Here is a 14,654-nt window from a genome sequence, read left to right on the forward strand (position 1 = left end):
AAACAATCTCTCCTCTCTACTTGAACTACACGTTTACCGCTGTGGCTTTTGAGGCTTTTTCTCAATCTCTTCCCTTTCCTCGTCTTTCTCAGTCTCGTAAACCCAAAGGAGCAAACATCCCCTTCAGGTTTTTAGGGTTTATCACTATTCCACCAGGGTTTCTGCTTCTATTGGTTTTGTTTACAGGGTTTCAGGTTCCTCTTATTTTCTTCAGCTCTTCAAGATGGCCCAAGATCCCAATCAAAGCACCAACTCAGAGCAGGCGTCTGTTAAAGTCCCATCTAAAGACCCTAAAAAGAAGAAGGATGAAAAGAAAGATGAAGATTTGGTAAACATTTTAACAGTTTATTGTTCATTAATATACATTGTTTTGTTGAACGTGTCCATCGAGTCGTCTCGTACTTAAAAAATTATCAATTTTTTGTTTATTTTGGGGGGTTTATGGTTTTTTTGCTCCAGTCTGATGAGGATTTGGCTTTGAAACAACAATTGGAACTGTATGTTGAGAGAGTCCAAGACTCTGACCCAGGTGTCCAGAAGTTAGCTCTTGAAAGTATGAGGTAAGGGCCTGGTTTATTGTCCTTTCCTAAAATCATCTTCCTTTTCCATTCACTGTTGTTATTGTTATTGTGATTTGTTTATTTGCTCATTTGTTTGTCTGATTGATTTAGTCCCACTTTTTATCTTGACATCTTCTTATTTATTTGATTGATTAGTGCTACGTATTTATTTTAGTGTACAATTGATATTCCGATTCAATTTAACGATTATTGTTGCCTTTTAGTTGGTGTGAGTGACTGTTGGAAATTCAGTGTATCTGTGACTTGCAAGTGCTCTGAAATCATGCTTCATGAAGTGGCATCAAATAGTTTATTTTTGTCTAAGGACTATGGTTGCCTAGTTCAACTTTTCTGGATTGCTACTCCAGTGCTCTCCATTATATTATAGATGTCAAAGTTAGAACAGTCAAGACTAATGTGAGTGCTATTATGTTTCTCCCTCTCTCGCTCTACCAGTCTGAGAAAACGTAACTAGCTAATTTTGTCATGATTTTTTATCATATTTGACAAGCTACCTTGGAGCATCCTTCCTGACATTATAGGTCATAGCAATCTTTTGCCAGCATGGAACCCTTGTTCAAGACTTGAGAGCATCATATCTGCCATTCCCTTTTCTTTTTTCTTTTAGATTAGGTCATCTGTTCCATGATATGTTATCCAAATATGGATATCCTTTTTAGGTACAAACATTTTTCTCATTCAAATGCGTCTTGAGTTGTGCGCACCTAGAATTATCAGTTTATATGGTGTCAGACACTGAGAATCCAACTCTCACTGAACATCAGAATTCCTTTGTCCTCCTTGCTGAAAAATCTCTTACCCCAATTGAGATCTGAATTCTCTTAAAAATATGAATAAAATGTGGTTCTCAAATCTCTAAAATGGGTTTTAGTTCCTTCTGAATCCAGATCTTTGGCAAATAACAAATTCTTTTTGATAATAAATAACATTTAATAAGAGAACAAGATCATCGAACTCTTGGATTACTAGAAACTCCCATGACGTAGAACATTGATTTCATTCATTGGCTTCTTTGTCTCCTTCTAGGTGGTTTCTATCCTAAAGTTTCCAACCTCACCGTTTTCTCTTACAGCTCTATGAACACGCTTACATATTGAACAACTTTGCATGCTTGTTTATGCGATCGTCAGAAAAAAATTAGAAAAGAAAAATTCTTGTTGAATATATGTTCCAGGCAACTATTTCTGACATGCAAGATGCAGTATGAAATTTTAAATTTCTCTTTCCTAGACTCTTGAGAAAAGGACTGGGATACTAGCTTGGAACCAACTCTTGAGTTCGCGTCTATAAATATGACATGCTATTTTATTATAATATGAAAGTGATTATGCTATTTCTCTATCCACGAATTGGGGTTGGGCCACTAAAATTCAAGCAACTAAGTCTTGGTTCCGCATGCTAAATTAAGAAGCCAAGTTCCTCATACTTGTGAGGGTGTCCCACACTAGCTTAATAGCCCTAGGCTTATGTAATTGATGACCATGGATATACTGACAGAGAGGAATGTCCATCGTCTCCTCCAAACTTCGATGCGTGGGCTTCGTATGAGAAGTAGAACCCTCAATTTCGGAGATGGAAGTTGAAAAGAATATTGTTTTACAATGAAACTTACAATACATGTTTCTTTTATCTCCTTTTGCTTCACAAGAACCAAATTTGTTTCCTCGAATGTCTTGCAAAAAATGGGGGGTTAATGGTCATTTTCCTCTTGATAGCGTGTTGAAATGGTCACCACTACAAGCTCCTCCTCTTCCCTACACTGTGCACTTGTCAGTATGAGAAGTATGAGAAGGTGGTTATTGTGGCCATGTTAGGAGATGCTATAGTTGTATGCATATATACTACTGATTAGCTTGTTACCAGTGGATTGCTTGTCCTAAAATATGAAATTTCAGTATATCTTAATTTCCAATCCGAAGCTATATATAAGGTTAGGAGTTAGAAAAGGGCTATTTGTTTGGATGAACTTATCAGAATTCTACGGTGGATCTATATGAAAACCCAACTTTTTAAGCAAGTAGGTTCATTCAGGTGTGTTTGGTATGCTTGGAGTTGAAGTTACATAATATGCGTGTGCATGTGTTGAGTTACATATGCTAATGAAACAAGAAAAATTTGTAAAAAGGAGTTACATGAAAAAATTGGCAACTTAGTAAAAAAAAAAAAGCACATCAAGAAACTTATATGAGAATTTCAAGAAATTTATCATATATTTCCTATTGTTAGCATGTTGAAATGGTTGCACTGTGAGGTTAGCATTCTCCTTTGGTGATTATTCGAGCCATATTTAGAAAATTTTCTCTTGTCTGCATATGTATTATTTGGCAAGCTACTTATGCTAAAATGCAAAATCTCACTAGATACGCTACTTCTAATTTTAGGAGATGGAAACAGATCTAATGGTAGCAGGGATGAACTTGTCGGCATTTTGTGGCAGATCTATAGGAAAATCTGTCTTTTTTTGGCAAATAGTTTTTGGCAAATAGGTTCATGATTTAGGAGTGTCCAATAAGCTTGGAGTTCAATTATTGCATGTATCTGTGTGCATGTGTGGGTTGTATACGCTAATGTAACAAGAAAATTTTGGAAAAGGAGTTACAGGAAAAAAATTGTAAAATAAGTAGCGATATAGAATAATAGATCACAAAACTTATAGGAGCATTTCTATCTATATATTTTTAGTATGTATGTATCTATGTGTGTGTGTGTGTGTGTGTGTGTTTGTTTGTTTGTTTGTATCTGTGTGTGTGTGTGTGTATATATATATATATATATGCTGCGCATATTCTGTGAGTTGTAAATACTTATGGTTCTGGCAAATTGGTCCCTTTTTTTCCTAGCTTTGTTTAGTATTTATTGTTTATTTTCTTCAATAGGCAAGAAATACGCACTTCAACAAGCTCCATGACTTCCGTTCCAAAACCCCTGAAGTTTCTTCGTCCCCATTATGGTACTTTGAAAGCATACTATGAGGCAATGGCAGATACTGATCTTAAGGTGGGACTTTTTACGTTTACACCTCTCAGTGTTTTTGTGGTTAATGTTGCATGACCCACTCATTTGTTTCATGCAAATTACAGAAATACTTAGCAGATATTCTCTCGGTTCTGGCGCTGACCATGTCTGCAGAAGGGGAGCGGGTATGTGAAAAGTGAACAGTGAAACTATTCCATATGGTCTATTGATTTCCTTTCAATATCTTAGTGACTAAATTCTATTTGGACCTCAGAGAGTTAATGTATAATGGAACCCAATGAATGAATATTTAAATGCCGACTTAAACAAAAAGAAAACTTTCAATGGTAACATGTATTTGTCAGAAGGTATAGTGGTTGTCTTGTGCATATGTTTCTCTATTCTCTCTTTCCATGTACGTATCTTGATTACTTCTGTCAGTAAGATGGTTTGTTCTTGTCTATTGGCTGCTTTCTTGTTTTTCCATCATGCAGCTAATGGGATTGGTTCCTTGAATTTGACTTGTCAACTATGCTTGCAAGTTTTGCTTAAGTTACTTGCATATCTTTAGAGGGTACTCTCGGATTAACCCAAAACTCTACTCCAAACTCTTTATAGTAATACAAAAGTTAACGTTTATAAAAAAAAAATGTTACTTGCATATCTTTGTAGAGCTTTATAATATTGAAATTTGAATTTTGTTATTTTTGCTGTGGTTACAGTTTGCAACCAACTTATACCGAATGAGTCGAACAATTTATAATACCTTAAATAATCCATTTACTATTATTCATCATTCCTCAACAATATAGTATGTTTGCTTGTCTATATTTGTAGGAGAGCTTGAAGTATCGGCTGTTGGGGTCAGAAGGAGATATTGGTTCATGGGGCCATGAATATGTACGGTAAGTATTTTGTCATGAATGAAGATTTGGATTTTAGGTTCCTTGTTCTTTTCCTTTTCATTTAGGATTTATCTTATCAAATGAGAAAATACAATTATGCGTTATCATATGCTTATTAGACATTTTTTCCCATTGGATTATATGCTTATCATACATTTCTAGGTTTGCTTGATGGTGTATTTTGAAACTAATGACTAAGGGGGATACGACACGAAATTGTTCATTTTAGATTGATGTTTCTCAACAAGATCTTTGTGCTTCAAAAATATTGAGTCCCCTGTCATTTAATAAATTCACTGGATTAGGTTGTTCGAGATGGATACCATATTATTGTTCTTTTATAGACATTAGTTGATGCAACAAATATTGGTGTTTCAAAGATAGAAGTTGGTTTTGTTTTATGCTCTGTTTTTCTTTATTGGTGGCCAATGCTTGTCTATGGTGGGACGCAAGTAGAGACCATGAAACGTGTGAAATGGCCGTGAAACATTTCAAATTCTAGGAGTTATATAGAGCTTTGATGTGTTCTCATGAGAAGAGGTTGTGGAGGTTCTTGTTAGAGATGAATCACTGAGTTCCATTGGGTCTTGAAATTCGATTTGGAAGAGTTTCACAATCTCATTGCATCTTTGTCCTGTATTGGGGGTGATTTCTGTTATTGATTTTATGGAGTTTCGGTTGGAAAAGAGCTTAATCCTATCTGATTCAATTCATCCTAAAAGAGAAGCTTAACTTATGTTTCAAATTTTTTTCTTGAATACAAATATAGTAAGAAACTGTATGTAACACATATATCAAGACATAAGATTATAATCTACGCTCAAAATGTTAAAACTACTTTCAACTTGAAATGTATATCAGATGAAGTCGTTTATGATACTACTTCAATTAAAATGGTGTGCATCATACGTCAAAAGACTGGTAATTTTTTTCAAAAAAAAAAGTTTAGGTCAATTGATTTAACAATCAGGAGAATTCCAAGTGAACTGTTTGTAATTCCATTGCAAAGGTTTTGAGTTACAAGGGTATGAGTACAGTGAATCCCCACCCCAGCAAAATGTACTCTTCTAATGTCCCACATTGAAGTCAAACATCCTGCTGACCGTGTTCTTGCTTCTCCTACTTATACTGGTCCCCAAGAAAGAAGGATGAAAGACCCCCTTGGCCTCGACACTCTAAGCTACAAAGTTTTATTTCTTGGTGTTGTCTCTCTCAGTGCCAAGCCTACCCAAATCACCATAGCAGATGTTGTCTGTCATTATAGAGTCTCTCAGTGTAATGATCTGCCTGAACCTCATCTCCTACCTCTGTGCTGGCATCAATTGTCTGCAAGTTTCAGTCATGTATCACTAGCCCTACACTCTCCTATACATATCTTGTTGACGTATGAATATGATTAGGCATTAGCCTTTATTAATGATGCTGTTATTTTAGAAAATGGAAGTAGCAAAAGTTAGTCTGAAAATTTTTCATTTTACTGTTTAGAAAGGGTTTCCAAAGGTCGTTTTGAGCAAGATGAAGTCAAAATTGAAGCCGAAGGACTAGGGAGGTCTCGAGGGCTACAGAGTGTATTGATAGACATTTACTTATAATTGCTGGAGGTCTTTAACAGTTCCATGCAGTCTTATGTGTTACTTGGTTCTTATACCATTCTTGACATTGATTCAAATGATGTGTACAGGGTTCTTTGGAAGTGCTGGGCATGTGACATAAACTTATCCAGATCTTTAGAAATATTGACTCTGAGTTTTATGGAGAGTACATTTGGCTTCCTATCAATAAGCTTTATCCCCAGCACGCTTTTTGTATTTTTTCCAAATTTTCTGACTGTGTAGGATAGTGTCCACAATGGGGTTTCCTACTCTGGATAATAGGGATTGGTCTTTTTTTTTAATCCACAAGAAAAAGTTTGCAGTATTCATATGCACTGTTTTAATTTAATGATTAAATCTCTACTATGGGGGGTAATTTTGTTTGCAATTTGTGTGCTACATTTTTTTCTCTTGCTCGTCCTTTTCCCTATATTACTATTGCTGTATTATTTATTGTTATTATTATGATGATGATTTGTATTTTTTACCTTGGGAAAGTGTAGGGTCCACATGATGTGGGCGCTTGAATGGTGCACAAGCACCCTCTCAATAGTTTAGATTACAAGGGAGGAAAATGGATGGTCACGATTGCATACAGTTCTTTGGTTTAAATTTTTTATACAAATTGTATTAACTTGAAATTTTTTATGTGCACATTTCTCAATGAGGCACCCCTAAAATAAATATAAAAAATTGCAAAAAAGACTAAACTACTGGGATGTAGAACAAAATTAAAATGAAAATACAGTATGAAATTGGGACTGGCATTTTCTTCCATTCTAATATGAACCGTTGGAGGGTGCTTGGGTACCATTTGAGCATCATGTGGATGCTCTACCAACCCTTTTGCGTTGTTGCTTTACTGTTAATGCTTTGTTTGCAACAAAAGCATTGTTTTACTGTGAACCCTGGTGTTTCCTTTTTTTAGATTATCCTTCTGCTTCGTATCTTTTCATTTATTCAGGTTTGAATAACTTGAGTGTGATTGATACTTTTTTCTCTGAAAATATTGTTCTGGTCAGGAACCTTGCTGGTGAAATTTCTCAAGAATATACAAAGCGCCAGGTTATGTTGAATTGTTTTGAACTTTCCCAATAGTAGAATTTTTTTGCTTTGTGCTATAGGCCATGCATGTTGGATTTGTTGGGTGGTTACCACTACTTTGAGGTTCTTGTTTGTGCTTCCAGCCCCTATTTTGATGAACCGTCTGCTTTTGATGCTGGTAGATTTCACACTAAATGAAACTTGATGGCTGTTGCAGTTGTGTTTTTCCCATAATCTCATTAACTGTTTTGCTGTTGTTATTGGGACTTAATTAGGTATGGAATGCTTGCACATTCACAAACTGTTTACCTAATAAATATTGAATGTTGAAAATATTTGACACAGAAATTATGTAATTGTTGACATAATAGACAAAATGCATGGAATCACGTGACTGGACCTTGGAAGGTATTTGGGATTTGTTTCCCATACTTTGTTTCTACAATAGTTTATGTGGTCAAAGACTTTGAGACTTTAAATTGGTAAGACTTGCTTGGGAAACTGTTGAGATGAAAAGCAGACTTGTTTTTTGTGAATGTAGCCTTAGTAAACATCACTGCTGGTGAAGTACCATATTTCCTCTCTAGCATAGATGTCAATCAATCACTTCTGTCTTCCTTTTCTCTGAGATTGTTAGGTATGATTTGTTTTTTGGGTGAATAATCAATTGCCATTTCAGGCTTAATCTTTCAGTATTTTGCCCTTCCTGGTGTGGTGTACCATCTGAAAAGTCAGAAAATGTCTTGTAGTGAATGTGGAAGAGGCCTTTCTATAGGATTGCTTCATTCTCCTCCTGCTTGAAATTACCTGCTGTTTCTTGTGGATATAATTCTAATGGCGTACATTAAGTTACATTGGACACTACAGACAATCGAAGATGTATACTAAAGAATAGTATGGGTGGTTATTGGAGTGAGAGATCATTCCCACTATAGATGAAGCTCTTTACGGTTCCACCCACTCTTTAGGTTAAAGTCAGCTCCTAAGTAGCAACTCTAAGCGCACGTTTGTTTTTTGAAATATATCTTTTGGAAAGTTGAATGTTTTTAAATCTTTTGGAAGTTGAATGTTTTGTTCTAGAAGGTTTAAATAAGTTATGGGTACTATGTATACATATATATTAACAATATAAATATAAATATATTATATATATAACATAATATAATATTAATATAATATATTTTATTAATATATATTTGTATTATATAACATATAATATAATATTTATTATAATATAAGATATTTATATATTATATATAATATATAATATATATTTAATATATCATATATAATATATAAATATCTTATATTATGTTATATATTATATATGATATATTACAATATTATATATAATATAATATTAATATATATTATATATTTATATTCATTTTACTAATGTAATTATATTATATATTATTATATATTATTATATTTTATAATATTATATTATATTATATTGATAATATTAATATTATGTATTTATATCATGTATAATGAATAGTGATCAACAAAAATGTTCTGAAAGATTAAGCTCCTACGCCCCCCCCTCTCCCACAGAGGAACTTAATGTTTCATGTTTTAACAAAAGAATGGGAACTTTGATAGAAGATTACTTTTTGAACTTTTAGATGGAAACCGTGCGTCAAACACCGAAATTTTGGAAAATTAGAAAGATTTCTTTTTGAAAGAAATCTTTCAGAAAAACAAACACGCCTAAAAGTTCAATAATCTTCCAACAAAGTTCTCATTCATTTGTTAAAACATGAAAGATTGAGTTCTGACGGGGAAAGGGGGTAGGAACTTAATCTTTCATAATGTTTTTGTTGATCACTATTCACTATGCATAATATAAATACATAATATAATATTATAAATATTATATTATATTCTATAGTATATAATGAGTAATGATCCTATAGGACCCTTCTATAGATCCGTGCCACACATGGGTGTGGGATTGGACTTTTCTATAGATCCATGCCAAATTTAATCGTGATCCTTTGGGGTCCTACACACATGGGTGGGGCAGGGTCCTATAGGATCATTTCTCTTATATAACATATATTTATGGTATTATCTATAATATATGAATATATTTATGTATTATATATAATATATATTTATTATATTATATATAATATATATTTATTATATTATATATAATATATAAGAGTAATGATACTATGAGACCCTCCCACACCCATGTGAGTAGGACCCCGAAGGATCACCATTAAATTTTGACACAGATCTTTAGAAAAGTTATCAATAAGCCCATTCATCCAAGTCCCACACCCATATGATAACTTTTCTAGAGATATATGTCGAAATTTAATGGTGATCCTTTGAGGTCCTACTCACATGGGTGTCAGAGGGTCTCATAGTGTCATTACTCAATATAATATATAAATATCTCATATTATATTATATATTATATAATAAATATTATATGTTATATATAATACAAATATACGTTAATAAAATATATAAAGTACATTTTATTATATATTATATTATGTTAATATACAATCGAGCAGGTTTTACCCGAAGAAAAAAATTTTGTTCAACATTTTCTAGTCGATACTGGAAGGAGAAGAACCCGACTCGGCATTGTTAAAAGAAAAAAAAAGAGGAAGCAGAACCCATTCAAGATGATACGGATCAACCCGTTCTTCTTGCGCCAAAGATCTTACCGTTTTCGGAGGAACTGGAGCTACATCTCCTTCCTATTTCCATTCAAGAGTTTTTGTGTTTCCACGCCCTTTTGAGACCTCGAAAAATGGACTCATTCCTTTTCTTAGGAAAACATATAGGATTCGTCACTAAAAAAGGATGATGGTAACCCCATTGTTAACTACTTAATACAGATATACATTAATAAAATATATAAAGTACATTATATTATATATATTATATTATGTTATATATATTATATATTTATATTTATATTGTTAATATATATATATATATATATATATATATATGTTATCAAACACTATACCCAGAACTTATTTGAACATTCCTGAACAAAACATTCAACTTTCCAGAAGATATCTTTCAGAAAAACAAACGCGCCCTAAAGGTATTCTTTCCTTCTGGATTGCTGCTTTCTCATTCTTGTTTCATGGGAAGTGGTGGACACTATAGTGGCTGAGAAAGCACGTTCCGAGCCTTTCCCAACGTGCCATGTATTTTGTCTCTATCTGGTGACAAACTGTTACAGGGCCCATGGAAAGCACTTTCCAACCAAGGTTTAAGAAAACGTTAGGTAGGCCCTAGGCGGCCGGCCTGGCGCCCAGCCCCCAGCACTTAGGAGGGTGCTCAGAACCTCGGGCGCCCTGTAGTACAATTTTTTATCATATATACACTTATTTGCTGTCTAAACGCACATATATGCATATATTTATGTCAATTTTGTAATTTATTGCATTTGAAAATATTGTAACATACGTTTTTATAACAAACATATGATATATCGGCATATCACATGTTGATTGTTGAGAATAAACTTGTTCAAAATTTCAAAATTTCAAAATTCAAACCATAATAAACTGACTCTCCAATTTTCCATTTTTCATATCCATAAAATAAACCATAATAACATTGAAGTCTCCAACTCTCGAAGTCTTCAACAAACTAACTTTCAAAAGTATAAAACCACACAACAAAATAGTCCAAAAAGGCAAAAAAAGTATGTTTAACATCCAAAATCCAAATGTCTAAAGCCTGAACCAAGATGGTGCAATAAAGATACTACAAAAGAAGAGAGACGACCTCAATAAGAATCCAAATAATCATCGTTATTGCTTGCATTTTCATCGGAATCGAGTTCGTCATCATCAAAATCATCACCCTCTTCAACATATTCCTCTTCTTCAATAGATTCTTCTGAATTTGCCTCATGTGAAGTACCAACAGAAGTTGTTGCTCGAGTGGCCCTCCGAGGGTTAGAAGCTCGTCCCAAAGCCTCCTCGACCATTTCCTAGGTCAAACTCTCTCCTGGGAAGACCTCCTTAGCACTAGGGACCCCAACTAGCCAATCTGAAGCATTCTCCATGTCTTTCGAAGCGATGGGATCATTCTTTGGCTGGTTTTTCTTCTCCTTGGGTTTCTGATGGTCTCTGACATAAACCAAGTCATTGAGCTTCTTTTGCTCAAGCGTATTTCTTCTCTTGTATGCACTTATAAGGAAAAATATATGAATACTAAACTACTATGATCTTCTTATCTTCTATGAATGTATATTAGAAAGATGAAGTAGTAAATGAGAAAAGCATAGAAAATAGAAAAATACCATCTCAAACGAACTCCAATCACGCTCACAACCAGAAGAGGTTAGTTGTCGAACTCAGGATCCAAATAGCCATCTTTTGGAGGTGTGGAGCGCTACTCCCATGTTGTTTCCACCATTGGGCTGCAATATGTGGACAACCTTTATAATTAATTAAAGTATTTAACATTATCATACATAATTTTAGGAACCTTAAACGTTGAAAGAAAGTTAGAAAACTATGAAACAAAAGTATAAAACATATTACCTGGTTCGTCTTTGTTTCGTTGTCTTAGTGTCATGTCTTTCCCAAATGACATCAAAGCACACTTGTACGAAATGAGCTCTTTTGTTGATATCTTATTTTGGATATGTGGATCGGGAACTAATCTCTCAAGGCACTCATTAAAACCATCCATAATTGTACCTTTTGCCTCGATATCTGCATCTGCATTAAAGAATGAGGTTCAAGTAGGAACCTGCTGCATGCAATGGTCTATGGAGCTGCTTAACCCACTTGACATCTATAATCTCCCAAATTGGGTCGTACTTGGTCTCATCATTGCTCAAATTCTCTGCAATCTCATTCTTAGCCCTTTCAAGTGCATCATATATAAAGCCCATGGAGGGCTTATCAGCATCAGCCAAGCGCAAGACCTTCACCAAGGGACGAAATACTACTATCGCATGTTTTACCCCACGCCAAAAATATTTAGAGAGATCAATATCTTGTGCCTTCTTTCCCTTGGCATCTCTAGGCCACTTACACCTACTCCACTTCTCTGAAGCAAACATAGACCTTTTTTCCCTTTTTCCTTCCCTTTCTCAATTACTGTCTCAGGGCTAGGTGTAAAAGAACTATCAATAGATCCTCTCATACGAGGCTGCTTAGACCCAAAAGGCCTCTTACCCTTAGAGCTCTGAGTACCAACCATGACTACCTCCTCTTCCCCCTCTTCATCCTCTTCAGTGTCAATACCATCATAAAAAACATTGACCCCTGCCATTAATTCTGCCATATCCTTTTCTTTTGATTTTTTTTTATTCTTTTGACCTTCAATGTACTCAGAAATTTCTTTCCTTACAAGCTCTAGGACTTTCTTACACAGGGCAATATCATCTCTAATATCGGCAAGATGCTTCTTAAATTTATTTATGCTGACATTAGAAACATGTCAACATAAATTGCACATAATTTTGTTCCTATCGTTTTTATCTGGGTTAACACAATACTTCCATCCCGGATCCCCACCCCTGGTAGACCCCGCAAAAGACATCTCAAATCGGAAAAATAAAACTCAAATAAAGATTACAAATTGACATTTTTGGCCCAATCTCTAGTCTTCGATGTTTGTTACCTCAATCAAGCTACTAATCAACTCAAAAGTCTTCTAATACCTCCCATAGCATTTTAAAAATAATTTCAATGAGAAAAATAAATTTTTTCAATCCATAAAAAATACTATCTTGGGGGTCAAAATGACCCCTTTGCCCTTTTGGGCCAATTTAAAAAACGAAAAAGGGTCTACAGCCATGAGTGCTTGCCCAGGTACATCCGCCCATGTAGGGACGCCCGGGTTTGGGAGTGCGGTGAATATGGTCTAGGGCGTCGAGACGTCGGGTGGACTGTTTTTTAAAACATTGTTTCTAACAAAACAAATGTGCCCTAAGAGCATGATGGAAAGTCATACACGGCCTACCACTAACATCCAAGATTTCTACAAGCCTCCACAAATATAGTAATAATGGTTCTTGACAAGCCCAACTAATCACACAGTACAAATCTTGAGTTAGTTTGCCTTTGCCATTGGAATTTTGAAAGAGAATGAAAAGAACATTCTCAAGGCTCACAAACACTTCAGTAAGGTTCCCCATGTCTACGGTTTACACATACACCTTCTCACTATAGAACTATTCATAAGAAGTTACCTTCCCCTCGAAAGGACCTACAGTACCTTGTGAACTGCCTTTGAGCTTTAGAACCCTATCCAAGGGATCTACCAATTTGGTGCCAATGTTGTCAAGGCCATACTTGTAATGGAACTGGTGAGGGCAGTGATCTGGTCAAACCGATCTGACTAGATTGGTTTATCGGTTGAACTGGAGGTCTAACTCAAAAAAAAGAAAAGAAAAATAAATGAGTAAAAAATCCAAAAAAGGGAAAATTATTGGAAATTCATATAAAATAAGAAAATTTTGAAAAATTAAAACAAATACTACAAAAAAGTAGCCCATACAAAAACAAATTGTGTGTGCCTGTCTATCTATCTATCTATTTATCTCTCTCTCTCTCTCTCTCTCTCTCTCTCTCTCTCTCTCTCTCTATATATATATATATATATATATATATATAGGGTGCGGTTTGTATAGAGCCTAGGCTCTAAACAATCAAATTAGAGCCTACCTTCAAATAGTGTTGAGAAATGTGGTTTTAATATTGGAAACCTTTGTGATAGCCTTAAAATATATTATTATATTTATTTAATAAGTTTAAAGCTTCAAAAATAGTGTAGATCGACATATCTATGAAAACTTGAAAATCTTAAAAATTGACGGTCCAAAAATGTGTTACAAAATATACTATTTCCAAAACTTGAAATCTATTTTTTTCTCATGTCCATACATCTTGATGTCGAGATGGTCGATTTGAAGATATTTGAGCATCAAAATAACCTCGTCTAGTGAAATTTTTGGGGTAGGCTTAAATTTGATTGTTTAGTGCCTCAACTCTATATAAACTTTTCCCATATATATATATATATATATATATATATATATAGAAAAAACTACAAAACGGCTATAGGTGAAGTTTTACCGTACTTCATCTATGGCTTTATCATCGTTCAACGTTTTTCATTTGGTCACAGAGGGTTGATAGTGTTTGAATTTTAAGATTTTCTTTACAAATCATAATGATCTGACATTTTGTAAGTGTGTGCGCCTTAGTGAGATGGACATGAATAAAATATAAAACAAATAATTTGAATGATAAAAATTATGCAAAATACCCCTATAAAGTTTCAGGGGTAATTATGTCATTTTATTTTATACCTATTATTTTTTTTAATTTTTATTTTGGTACAACTTGGTCATATGTACACAGCCCCAAATTTTAGATAAATCTGATTAGTACAATAATTATAAAAATGCAAATACTACCGAACAACTGTGATTGTGTGATGAACTTTGGACAGTGATGAGATGTAGGTGAAGTATTGTAGAACTTCACCTATAGGCGTTTTGTAGATGCTTCATATATATATATATATATATATATATATATATATATATATATATATATATATATATA

At 34.1% G+C, this 14,654-nt stretch overlaps 1 protein-coding gene across 2 annotated transcripts in view; it reads left to right on the forward strand.

Annotated features, from left to right (window-relative positions):
* Positions 1-12: 12 nt before the first annotated feature.
* Positions 13-14,654, forward strand: part of LOC18433907 (26S proteasome non-ATPase regulatory subunit 2 homolog A) — a 31,889-nt gene continuing 17,247 nt past the window's right edge. The window contains exons 1-7 of one of the 2 annotated variants that reach the window (XM_020667013.2): positions 13-127; positions 215-328; positions 460-560; positions 3,458-3,578; positions 3,662-3,721; positions 4,374-4,441; positions 7,056-7,098. In XM_020667013.2, coding sequence (XP_020522672.1) covers positions 224-328; positions 460-560; positions 3,458-3,578; positions 3,662-3,721; positions 4,374-4,441; positions 7,056-7,098 — 498 coding nt within the window. In that variant the 5' untranslated portion in view covers positions 13-127; positions 215-223. Of the gene's footprint in view, positions 329-459; positions 561-3,457; positions 3,579-3,661; positions 3,722-4,373; positions 4,442-7,055; positions 7,099-14,654 lie in introns of both variants that reach the window. The other variant, XM_011624922.3, reaches the window with a different exon arrangement.

Source organism: Amborella trichopoda, chromosome 13 (genome assembly GCF_054954075.1).
Source record: "Amborella trichopoda isolate Santa Cruz 75 chromosome 13, AtrichopodaSantaCruz75HAP2 v2.0, whole genome shotgun sequence".
NCBI lineage: Eukaryota > Viridiplantae > Streptophyta > Magnoliopsida > Amborellales > Amborellaceae > Amborella > Amborella trichopoda.